The sequence below is a fragment of the Pteropus vampyrus genome, unplaced genomic scaffold (genome assembly GCF_000151845.1).
Source record: "Pteropus vampyrus isolate Shadow unplaced genomic scaffold, Pvam_2.0 Scaffold106, whole genome shotgun sequence".
NCBI classification, from domain to species: Eukaryota; Metazoa; Chordata; class Mammalia; order Chiroptera; family Pteropodidae; genus Pteropus; species Pteropus vampyrus.
Window position 1 is genome coordinate 5,494,607 of NW_011888887.1, and position 13,014 is coordinate 5,507,620.

Genomic DNA, 13,014 nt, shown 5'->3' on the forward strand with positions numbered 1-13,014 from the left:
GTCTGGAGGGGGAGATGACACCTTCAGTTTGAATACGCTGCACTTGAGGGACCTGAGGGACCTCCAGGTACAGAACGACAGCTCACATGTACAACTGCACTGACCACACAGTTGAAAGCGCCAGTCTGGGTGTTTTATGTAGGCTCCTTTAACCCTCAACTACTATCTTTGAAGTTTGGTACTATTACTATCCCAACTTATAAATGGGGAAACTGAGGCACAGAAGCCAGGAGTTTCATCTATTGTCATATAGCTCTCTCATGTACTAGACTTTATGAATCCAGACAGAAAAACTTTCTGCTTCTTGTTCTTTGCCCTCTGTCTCCCCATCCACCCCCAGTTGCTCAAAGACACCTTGAATAGTCAGTTTCGATTTGTAATAATCCTACATGACCTCTTTGCAAGAGGACTCACATTATTATTTACACACATCTCATCAGTCATTGTGTTTGCCAGAACATAAAATTACAGAAAGTAAAATCTCATTCACACTGCAAAACACAATAAATCAGGATGCAAAGAACACCATTACCCATGGCAGAGCCTGCCTGCTTGTGCTCAACAGATGAGGAGCATTTTTGCTCAGCAATACTCGAAGCATTTGGGCAGAAGGAGGATACATATACATAGTTTAGCTTATATTTTTAAGGAAAATTATTTCAGAGACAAATAGTGCCAGAAGAGACAGTACTAAATGTGTGAGCCTGTTCGAGCATAAGAGAATCAAAGACAAAATCCTGGTGACTATCAACATTTTATGAAATAGGCAGAGACGTGATCATAAAGAAGACTGAATAGAAATAACCAGAAGAAAACTTGAAAAGAGAAAAACAAGGAGAATGTGCTGTCATGAGAGCAAAATGAGAAGACTTCAAGGAGTGAGTCATTAGGGTCACTCAACAGAAAGGTCAAGAAAGGCAAGAGCTGAAAGTGTGCTTGGATTCAGCAACTAGAGACCCTGAGGACAGTTTCAGTGGCATGATAGGTATCAAACCCAAACTATGAGAAGTTAATGGGATTTCAGAAGTGGAGATAATGAATTCAGATGAGGCTTCTGGCGTTTAGGTGTGACACAGGGTCCATGGCAGTAGACAGAGGAGGGCGTGGGAGTGGGGCAAGAGCAGATTTAAGTAGAAGAGACTTAAACATGTCCAAATCCTCGCAAGAGAGAGATGGGGGTTAGAAATGCAGAGGTGAGAGGTGATAAGCTCCAGGTCAGAGGCACTGGGGCTCTTCCACTGAGAGGAGAGGAGAGGATAGGTAAGAAGCCACCAAGCCTGTGTGGAGGGTCAAGAAGTTGGGAAGGCACGTTAGGATTGCTTTCACTGTCTTGTTAACCTAAAACTAAAAGGCCAAAGTGAGAGGCTGTAACAAGCATTTATTTGAGATCCAAGAATAGCTATTCTGGAAGCACTGATTCAGGTGGAAATCCAAATAGTGTTCTGATTAGGAGGTGAAGGCAAAGGATAGTCAGTCATAAGAAAGAGAAGGAGAACAATCACATCAATGAAGGAAGGCCTTTCCATAAGCGCAGATAAGCTACCATAGTGATGTTAACTCTAAAGAATGTTTTCAATTCTCAGTCCGTTAGTCATGATACCTGGTTTCTTGTTATCTTTGCAAACAATTGTTTAGGATACAACTGCTTTAGACAGAGTCCAAAGGTTATTTCCCTCAATTTTAATATTCCAAAGGGCTGAGGAGGAAGACGAGCAAAGCAGTTCCCCTGGGATGGCAGCTCCCAGTCAACTCCACTTTAAAGTGGCTTCGCTTATATTATTTTTTTTCAGTCTTGGTGAAGAAAAGAGCAGCTCATTAGAGAAAGAGGTTATTTATATGCTGGCTGTGTCTGAATGCTACGTGTCCCCTCCTCTGACTTCAGAAGTCATAGGGCAGCAGACCAGGCAGCCTGTTTCTCAAAGCCAGGTTGAGTTTTGTATTCTGAGAAAAGCCCTAATTATATAGAACTTCTGCCTCTGAAGGAGTAATTTGTAAAGGAGCCTCAAGTGCTAACATTAAAACAAGACATGGTTATAACTACTAATTTTAAAACCAGAAGTAGTACTAGGATATCACATTTATCCTTATTACTGCTTGCAATATCAACAAAACTCGTTTTCGAAATTCTCCAAAGGTATTTAAGGATCCAGAGCTTATTTGATTTTCTCTCTTCTTTCCTCCGGACTGTTTCTTTCATGTCTCTACTCCACTTTTTAAAAAATATATATCACCAGCAATATTTTCCTCCATCCTAGATTCAACAGGAAAGGCCTTCTAAATATTTAACACCTTTAACTACAAAAAGCTTTCATGTGGTCCTACAACAATCCTGGGAGTTGGGGAAGGGGGTGGGCATTATTAGTCTCAAGATTCAGAAAAATTAAGTGACTTGGCTGTTCATGAGGAGCAGATACAGGACTCAGATCTACCTCATGACTCCAAAGGCTGTTATCTGTTCCCATACATCACATTCCATTTGTAATAGCTTCTGAACACCCAGAAAGGTGGCTCATGTTCCTTCCAGCCTCAGACTAATTTCAGATTTACCCGATTCTTAAAAGTGAAGAAGTCTGCATTATAAATTCAGTTCTCCATCTATCATTAACAGACCTTACCATTTCTCTCTCTCGTAATAAGGAGCCTAAATAATTTTGAAGCGGCAACTAATACTGCTCATTTGGGGATGTACATGCAGCCCTGATCACAGAAATCCTGAGTATCTGAGGAAAGATATATGCCATTATTTCTCAGGGAAAGTAACAGTATTTCAGATTTCTGCCTAATATGATGAACCCAGACAAGAAAGCCCTCATATTTCCACTGAGCAAGCAAGATAAAATGTTTCCCACTGTAACCATGTGTATAGTTTATTTTTACTACAGTAATAACAGAAATTCTTATAATTGCAAAGGCCAGAAGTCCCAAATGTTCCCACTGGGTACAAGAGAATGAATATTTGTGATCCCGCCCCCCCACCCCACAAAGTTCATGTGTTGAAACTCTAATCCTGATGTATTTGCAGGTAGGATCTTTAGGAGATAATTAGGTCAGGAAAGCAGAGCCCTCATGAACAGGATTAGTACCCATAAGAAAAGGGCAGACTGCTAGCCAGCTAAGCGCTCTCTTCAACCTTGTGAAGTTACAAGGAGAAGTCAGCTGTCTGCAACCTGGAAGAGGACTCTTACCAGAACCCAACCATGCTGGAACCCTAATCTCAGACTTCCAGCCCCAGAACTATGAGAAGTAAATATTTCTTGTTTAAGCCACCCAGTCTACGGTAATTTGTTAAGCAGCCCAACTAAGACTCTGGGGCTAAAATCAAGGTGTGGGCAGGGCTGTGGTTCTTTTGGAAGATCCCTGAAGAATCTCTTTCTTTGCCTTTTCCAGCTTCTAGAGGCTGCCTGCATTCCTTGGATCAAAATCCTCTTAAAGTAAACACATGACTCTGACCTCTGCTTTTACTGTCACATCTCCCTGACTCTCCTAAGTCCATCTTTCATGTATAAGGACACTTGGAATTATATTGGTCTTACTGGAAAATCCAGGACACTCTCCCCATTATAAAATCCTTAATCATATCTGCACAGTCCCTTTTTGCCTTGTAAAATGATATATTCACAAGTGCTAGGGATTAGGACACAAAACACAGAGATAGCCGGTACCCATCCAAAGTTAAGACACACTAAGCTGAGCTGCTGGGCCATGTACCTTGAGGAGAATGAGGTGTTCCTGCTGAGCTAGCAACCGCATTGGTGACAGGCAGTCTGAGGATGTACTGGAGGGAGCAAACTTCTGGAAGTGCTGCTGTTCTAGAGTTAATGGTCAGTATTTTAAGAGAATTTTAAATATTGTTAATATTTTAATAAAATTAAAAATTAAAAATAAGTGGCAAGACCATCAGATAAATCTAGATCTCTTTAAATCCCATGTGTGTTCTTATAATCCCTTTGATAGACTACCTCACATCCATCTTAAATCTAGGCTGGAAATCTTCTGTAAGTCAAACCAAGGCCCCCACATAGATGAGCTACATCCCCTGCTTGGACCAGCTGGATCAAGAAAGAACCTGATGACAGAGGCCAGAGCAGAACAGAAAGTAGGCTCTATGCCCAGGCTAAATGCTTTCACGTTTGTCTTTAGGAAAAGGAACTGCAAGTATGTGAACTTCTTGGTGCATGTTTAAGAGATTGCTTTATAAAAGTAAACCTGGATTAACACGTGTGGCACTGTGTTGATTCAGTCTCAGTAAATATATCTTCATGGACTGTTTTTATTTCCAAGAGATTCTTTTCCAGACCTTACCTGAGAAGTGAAGCGAAGAAATTATGGTGCCCAGAGTGTTCCAAATCAAGTCAGCTGTACTCCTTAAAGAAAAGTTTGCTTTACCAGAGTTTATTTCTACGTAGCTATTTCTCTTTACATATAGGTTACACCTGAATCAATGCATTTGTTACATGAACTTCCCAGGACTTGGTTTCACAGCACACATAGTTTAATAAAATTCGTATTTTTCCGCTTAATATTCCAGGCAGGAAATTCCCTTTCCCCAGAATCCCTGAGACTATGTGAAAAACAGAGAATGCTCTAGCACACGGCCAGCACATATTAGGTATTCATTAAGTAACCAATGAACAACCCATGAATGCATACACAAAGGCCTAAACAAACTCTCTTGCCACAAGGTCGATCTGAGAAGTTCACTTATTGTAAAATGCCATTTAACGCCACTCAACAAACATTAATATGCAAATTGCATAGAAAAAGAGAATTCCTTAGTATCCTAAGTATGCAAAACCTTTTCATTTTACATGCATTCTAGTCAGGATATTATAGCGGTTGAAAGGTCTTGGAGACATTAAGACTTGAGTTTAAATTCTGGTCCTAATACTAGCTTTGGGGAAGTTGCTTAACCTTTCTAGCTTCTGTTTCTTCATCTCTAGTAGCAGAATAATAAAATTGAACTTGTACAGGTGTTCTGAGCATGTAACGACAACATATAGAAAATGTTCAATAGTTCCTGGGGCATTGATGACAGTGATGGTGGTGGATGATGATGATGAACTATCGAGATCCTCCAGGACAGACAAGTTCCCTGCCATATGAGGTCCATCTGTCCTAGGGACATGTTCATCAGTATGATGCTCTCGGGTTCTCTACAGTAGCTGCCTATCTTCTTATGCAACGTGCGCTAAATCTCAGAGCGGGGCATAAAGCCCTCTCTGACCTCTCATCCACTGCCGGTCCAGCTCACTTGCTTATATACAGCATGCTTCTACTTTGACCATAACTGGCTAAACAGCAGTACCACAGGTTACCCAGTCCTATCCCCACACCTTCCAACTCCCCATCAGGGTCTGGGGCATAGCCCCAAGGCACAATCTATTTCCAAGGGAAGGAGAGCCTAGGGCTTTTTATCTGTGTGAGCAATCTCTCCTCTCCTTGTCACCTTTAATGCTTCCCTTTTATCTCTAAACCTCCTTCTCCCACTTTCTCTTTTATTTGCCTTGAAAGGTGACCTAAGTAGTCCTTCTTAGGGACACAAAGTTTTCTCTATGTATATCTTAATTTTACTATAGATTGTTAAACAGAAATTACCCATTAAAAATAAACTTTGAGGTGCATAAAAAGAGCAAAGCAATACAGAAAATCCCATCTAATGTAATCCAATCTACTGACAGTAATGTAGGTGCATTCTTGAAAGTCATTACTCTATTTTTTAGATTTTTCACCATGTCCTGTGCCATTCTAACATAGGGTTGTCCTTTAAATTCTTATTTCCTTTAAGTAACTATGTGATATTTATGTTAAGTAACTATGGGGTATGCAGGGCTGCTCCTACAAATTCAGAGAGGGAAGAGGGAAATGTGAATTTGGGTTTGTCAATGACTTCCTTAAAAACTTAAAGCTGTGCCTTGGGTGTTGCCTTTCTGGAGTGAAAAGCCTGCTTTAGCTTTTCCGGAGGGAGATCCCAAGTTCTGTCTTGGTACTCAAGAGAAGATAGCCAGGAATGGAATCACCTGTTCCTACCCAGATACACGCTATCAGCCCTCTAGAACACTATGCTTTGATGAAAGAGTTACACAGAGGAAAGGCAAATTTTCATGACCTATCCACACAGCTTCTCACAATTAAAAAGAACATAAGATCATTGGATATTTAAGCATGCAAAGACTAGGCAATGTTTACAAATCACCTCTGTTTTATCTGAGCTCACTAGGAATAAATCTGGGAGGTAAAAAATCATTTTTTCATATGATTTACACAACTTATTAAAAAACATGACTTAAGAGCTTTCTCTTTCTAATTGTGTAATTTATTTTTTCCTAAAACACCTATATTACAAACACTACCACAAATGTCAACCCTTAAAAATGAAAGGTAGGAAAAAATTTTTTTGGTCTTAATATAAGCCCTAGAAAACTTTGAATAAACTGTCAATATTAACTGCTAATTCTTTTGCAATATTATAAGCCATTGTTTGAAATTCTCTAGCATTCCATATTTTTTCTTTGGAAAGTAAAAAACAAAACAAAAGAAAACAAAAACAGCAGATGAGGTCTATATAATTTTAGCGAGACAGTTAATTATTCCAGGATAGGTCTGGCATACTAGATAAGATCAGAGAATTGTATATTTTTTTCCTGCTAGGAAAAATGTTTCAAAAATATAAATGTAATGTGAGATATCTTCTACAGCCTTCAATCTAATCTTTCTGTATAGATTTACAGTTTTGCTGTATTGACTTAGGACTTGTATGGGATAGAATTCAGTGAACTTCTGAATATGCCCATTCCCTTTCTTTGAAGTGTCCATTAATGACTGTTTGCCTTTAGAAAGCTATTTGTTTCTGTGAAAAGCTAAACAACACACCCAATTTTTTATTCCTACTTTGCAAATCCTCTTATGAAACAGAACAGAAGCTAGCTCAAGAAAAAGCACAACTTATAACCATCAATAACATTCCATTAGTCTGCCTCATCTCTTCCTGGCATATTCCTGGGACCTGGGCTGAGAAACACCACTCAGCCAATCATGTCCCTCACTGAATAGACCCCAGGTGACCCCAGTGGAGGCTGAGAGCACTAATGAAGAAGAGGAAACTTTATTTTAACAGGAGGTAAGCAGCATGAAAAATAAAAGGTAAGTCAAACGGTATTTTTAAGGCAAGCATAAGCATTTTGCATAAGACTATCTAATGAGGTTAAGATCTTTCTTAGACTAAAACAAGTCATTAATAAAAATCCTTTTGTACCTCAAGATCATGACCTTCAAAGTCTTTCCTCTGTTCATCATCCATGAAACAGCTTTTCAGACTCATAACCACATGAATCAATATTAACCAATGTGGTGAGTATCTTCATAACTCTCTAACCATCTGAACAGTCAGGAAAAACGTTCTGCGTTAAACCCTGGTAAACAACTGCTATCAGATACCAAAACCTTGGTTACCTTTATTACTTTTATTTCATCAAGCTAATTAACGAGAACTTCTATTTATTTTACTTTATAATTGCTCATCTAACTTCGAAAACGTAGATAGGCATCTTTTTACAGTATATGTATTTCCTCTTTTTAACCATTCGCTTTCTTAAAGACAATAACTGTCACTTCAAGAGACTATCTATCCACTTGCCCCCCAACACATTAAATAGTTTATTTAGTCCACTTAACACAAATGGAACATACTCTCTATGACACGGTTGCAAAAAACGAAAACCAGGTAAGCCATCTGCAAAGAGGAGTACAAACATATGACTTGTGAATCCTGCAACTCTACAGACTTTTGGCTGGAGGGAAAAAAATACAAAGGAATCGGCAAGGGAAAACATGCTTAAGGTTTTCAAGGTTGTTTTCATTACAAGGAAACTAACCACCTAAAGCCAGAGATAGAGTAAAATTTATAACCAGAAAAATTTAATACAAAGTCATTGTACTCACTGTCTGATGGCTTCTGTCACAGTAACGCAGCCCAAAATAATCTATCTCCACAAGGTTTATGTGACGGAATACGTGGTCAAGGACAACAGAACCTTTCGTTGACTTCTGCAAAAACAATTCACAGTTCTCTTTTTAACAAGGTGTTTTGTCTTCCTCAGGGGGACACAGTCACAGTTCTCATCTTTAATTAGCTTCACTAACAATGGGAGCAATTTTATTAGCCCATAGTTCCCTCGATAAGTTTTGCCTCAGTTACAAAGAAAAAAAGGGTTGTAAGTAAAGTGTATTATTAAAGAAATTGCTTTGGAAAACAATCTTAAAATTGTAGTGGGTTTTAAATTAATATAAACTTTTTTTTTTCTTATGGGATTGTAAATTATCTTCAGGACAAAATTCTTCATTAAGACGATCTTTTATATAAAGAGAATCTAATAAATTCATCAAAAAAAACACTTACTTTGATTAACATCTCACAATTCTTTTACTTTAAGAAGCAATTTTCATCTATAGTGTTACTCTCACAATACAGAAGATACATAAAATTAAAATAATAGCCAAAGTTTTATTTTCAATCTTTAAGTAATAAACCCAGAGATTAAAGATGTCAAAGGTAATGTTCTCAAATGGCCTAGTGGAATATATTTTGCTTTATCTCTTTCACATAAGCAAAGACATAAAGAAAACATTTCCCTTGGCTGCTCTGTAAATGCTGACACCTATCTAAAAATCTAATCTCTTCTCCCCCTCTCACTACATACACAGATTCTTTAAATTAAGATTCTTATCATAGAATATATTAAGTACCAATTATTCACTCGGGAGATAAACATTTAATCAGCAAGCACTATTCCACATACCACATAAATTTTGAAAATAATCCATTTTGATGGCATGTGTACAGATACACACGTTTCCTTTCTTTTGCCCCATCACTGGCAGATACAACTGGATAGTAAAAGAAATCCCCAAGAATTCACACATTGAAGTAGGGCTTTGTCCAGCAGCATTTTCCCTCAGAGAATTCCCATTACATGTTTGCTCCTCCTGTAAAGTGAGTACTCAGCATTGACCCGCTTTTAGAAAACAAATTTGTAACGTAAAGGAAATGTTTTGATTAAATGTATAATAAATTGGGTAATAAGAGGGAGCAAAAACACACAGTGTGAAAAAATAATTCTTATTTCAAATTCCACAGGTATTTCGTTTTCCTCTAACTTATCTTGGTTAAACTTAATTAGTCCCTTTTCCAAAATTTATTAGATTTATAATCAAAAAGCCCTTTTATGATGGATCTGTAGGTTGTTGGTATAATAACAACGCCACTTCCAGTAAATGCCTCATTGCGCTCATGTACCTATGTTTTCAGTCAGGGTAAAAAATTTGAAAGTACATTACTAATTCAAAGGATATGCATACTTAAAATTACAATGGGCACTGCCCAGAAGACCATTACAATTCATTCAATGAGAGCACATTTCCCTACACCCTTGCCAACATTTGGACTGAGCAAAATTTTTCCAATCTGACTGAACAAAACAGGAGGAGCGGGTAATTGCTCTATCATGTGCTCAGTAATCAATTGCATTTCCTGGCATTTGAGTGACACATTCTCTAACCCCCAAGTTTAAAAGCAAATTCTATGAAGTACTTCTAATACAATTTTACTTAGTATATTTAGCTCTTCACGCTATCTGGAAATTATTTTTGTGCTTGAGATAAGAGCCTAACTTTGTTTCCAAATAGACAACTGCACCACCATTGAACAGAAAAGCCATCATTTCCCTCTGGATTCAAAACAACTTTATCATCTACTAAATGAACCCTCATTCAACCCCACGGATAATTCTTGGACCAATCTTCGAAGATTTTAATGAGTCTAGTTTAATTTGTTGCTATCCATCACTCTTTTTCAAAAATGCCAACTCTTACACATCTTTCTCTTTTAGAGGAAGTTAAAACCAGCTTGCCAATTTAATAAACCATTCTGTATGGAATCTGACTGGAATCAAATTTAATTGACAGACTTTGGCGGTGGGGGGGGCGGGTGATATGATATTTATAAAGGGAAACTTACGTAGTTTTCTTTTATATTCATCAAGGAATTTTTATGCCTTTTTTCATGTAGGTCTTATAAAATTCTATTAGGGATGAATTTACAAAATGCTCCCCACCCCAAAAATATATCCTGCTCTAATCCCTAGAACCGGTGAATATGATGAAATATCACTCCTGTGATTGTATGTCACAACTGCCCTTAAAATACACACACACACACACGCGCGCACACACACACACACACACACACACATACACATTACTGAAGTATGATCTGATCTAATTATTTGGGCCTTTACAAGCAAAGCACTTTCTCCATCAAAAGGGAAGGGCAAAGGGGAAGTAAAATATATTGAAAGCATGAGAACAACTGCACAGGTCCTTGCAACTTGAAAGATGGAGGGGCCACCCGGGAAAGCAATAAAAACAGCCTTATGGAGCTAAGAGTAGGCCCCAGCTGACAGCCAGTAAGAAAATGAGAACCTCAGTTCTACAACCACAAAAATAAGGTTTTGTTAACAATCTGAAAGAGTCTGGAAGCAGATTCTTCCCCAGAGCCTTCCAGATAAGAATCCCACACCCCAACACCTTAACTTCAGCCTTGTGAGACTAAAGAAGAGATAACCTAACCACACTATCCTAGACTTCTAACCTACAGAATAATGAGATAATAAATGGGGGTATATTTAAGCCACCGATTTGTGGTAATTTGTTATTCAGCAAAAGCAAACTAATTCATGCTTATTCTTAGCTATTTTATAGTTTTATTGATATATTACACTTTCTGAATGGCTATTGCTAATGTATTGAAAAGCAACTGAGTTTTTACACTTCCCAGCCATCTTGCTAAACTCACATTAGTAAAAAGAATGTCTATGGAGTCTGATCATATAATCACATTTTCTACAAAGAAGAAGTGTTCTAGTTCTTCCTTTTCAAAATGCCTCCTCTATATTTGTTTCTGTTTTTGTTTTTGTTTTTGTTTTTACTGCACTAGCTGGGGTCTCAATAAAAGGATGACTGAGAGCTGTGAACACATTCGCCCTTCTCTTCTTCCTAAGTTTAATGGAATTGCTTCTAAAATTTCATCACTAAGCATAATGGCTGCTATATAGCCCTTTGTGTATACCTTTATCGAACAGAAGGTCCTTTTAATTTTGCTTTGGGGTCTTTGCTTTGTTTTGTTCTATTTTGATTTTTAACCAAGAATGGGTGATAATTTTATCAACTTCTTTATGGGAATATAAAATGATTACATGATTTTCGTTATTTAATTTATGATAGTAAAAGTTTCCGATGTCAAATATTTTTAATACAGAATTTCCCATTTTAATTCTTTTGTTCTGGGTGTTTATCAAGCCCTCCTCTCTATTTGGAGAGGATCCCCCATTGTGTGAGTCTTGGTGGAAGCAGGAACCATATACCCTGACACCTGGCAGCTGGGCCATGACACATGACCTGGTTTCAGCCAAGGACTTTTGCTTTCTGAATAAGTGATGCAAAGATGAAGGAAGAGCTAAGAATTCAGTCATCCAGTTTTGGAATCAATTGTAACAAGGAGTAATAGTGACCAATTTCTAAGCCAGGTTTCCCTGCATTCTTGAAGTACTAAATGAACAACCAGGCAATCCACCAGCCTCCTTTCCCTTGCCCTGTGATGTCAATGAATACGTATGTTTGGGTCTAAGAACCAGGGTCCCAAGTAAAACTCCTGAGTAAGAGTACAGGAAATTCAGTATCCAACTGTATACTAAATATACCATCATGAATGCAAATAGTTTATTGTAGGAATGTGAGTACATCAAGCAGAGTTCCTGGTTGCAAACAATAATAGATGACTCTTGCTAAGTAACTATGAAAAGAATTTACTGGAAAGATATTAGGTGTCTTGCAAGTTCTATAGACATCACCAGGATTGTTGCTTGGGTCTTATCTTATCCCAATATGTCAACAGCCACTAAGTTTAGAGCAATCCTTAATCCATCACTACTTCCTTCCATAGTTCTACCCCACAGTTTTGGAGTATGGTTTTCACTTTCGATTCTTTCACATTTGCCTTTGGCCTCAGGAATTTTTTTTTATAGTTTCTGGCCAGCTGAGATCAGCCTTTCTTATTTTCCAGACAGCTGTGGAAAATGCACACATATCTTTCCTGTTACTTCAAAATATTTCTGGAAGGCTGGCATACGAGGCTAGTGTTCCATCTTGATCTAATCTCTCCTCTGGGTCCTTTCTGGTTAGGCACAGACAGGAAAAGACTGAGTAACTAAAGCTGACAGAGCCACACAACTCCAACCTAATCCTCCTATCCCAAGCAGGTATGGAAGTGCTTCCTGAACAAAAGAAGAATAAATTGTTCTTAAAATTACAGCACTGAAATGGGGGCAGATTTAAATACGTACATACATAATACACATATACATATGTGTATGTGTGTGTATATATAGAGAGAGAGATATGAAGGCTGTCTTCATGAAAAATATTTTGTGCTTCTACTTTCACAAGAAATGTTAGCTTTTTCATACATATAATTTATTTATAAAGTACAAAAAGGAGATACTACTCTACTCATGAAGAATATACACAAAAGCAAGATTGGAAAACCAGCTTAGTAGTTTGGAAAGTATATAGAAATTGCAAAAAAATTTCACACACAGAAGGAATCACTGTTTTCCAAAACTCATTCCAAAAATACCAGAACGTAGTCCGTCGATCCTCCTTGACAGTTTTGCATTTATATAAATCTGGTGCTGAAAATTCTTTACAAATATCATCCTTCAGCATATTTGTTATCCTGTAGAATAACCACAAGGAAAGCATGCAATGTTATGCAATGCCCCCAGAGCTGACCTAAGAGAAAACATAATGTCTCATGATTCCCTCTATAGCTTTCTGTACATTATGGGTGTGTCTACACATGCACCTGGAGCAGAGCCAAGTGAACCTCAGAAATACTATATTTCTGTCACTACTTCAAGCAAACATGTACATGAAAACCTCTTAATTCTCATCTGTCATACT

General features: G+C 37.9%; 1 protein-coding gene across 1 annotated transcript in view; it reads right to left on the minus strand.

The window, feature by feature from the left end:
• EPB41L4A (erythrocyte membrane protein band 4.1 like 4A) overlaps positions 1–13,014 on the minus strand; it is a 222,581-nt gene that overhangs the window by 131,017 nt on the left and 78,550 nt on the right. Inside the window, exon 2 of the mRNA XM_023533625.1 lies at positions 7,939–8,043. Coding sequence (XP_023389393.1) covers positions 7,939–8,043 — 105 coding nt within the window. The remainder of the gene's footprint in view (positions 1–7,938; positions 8,044–13,014) is intronic.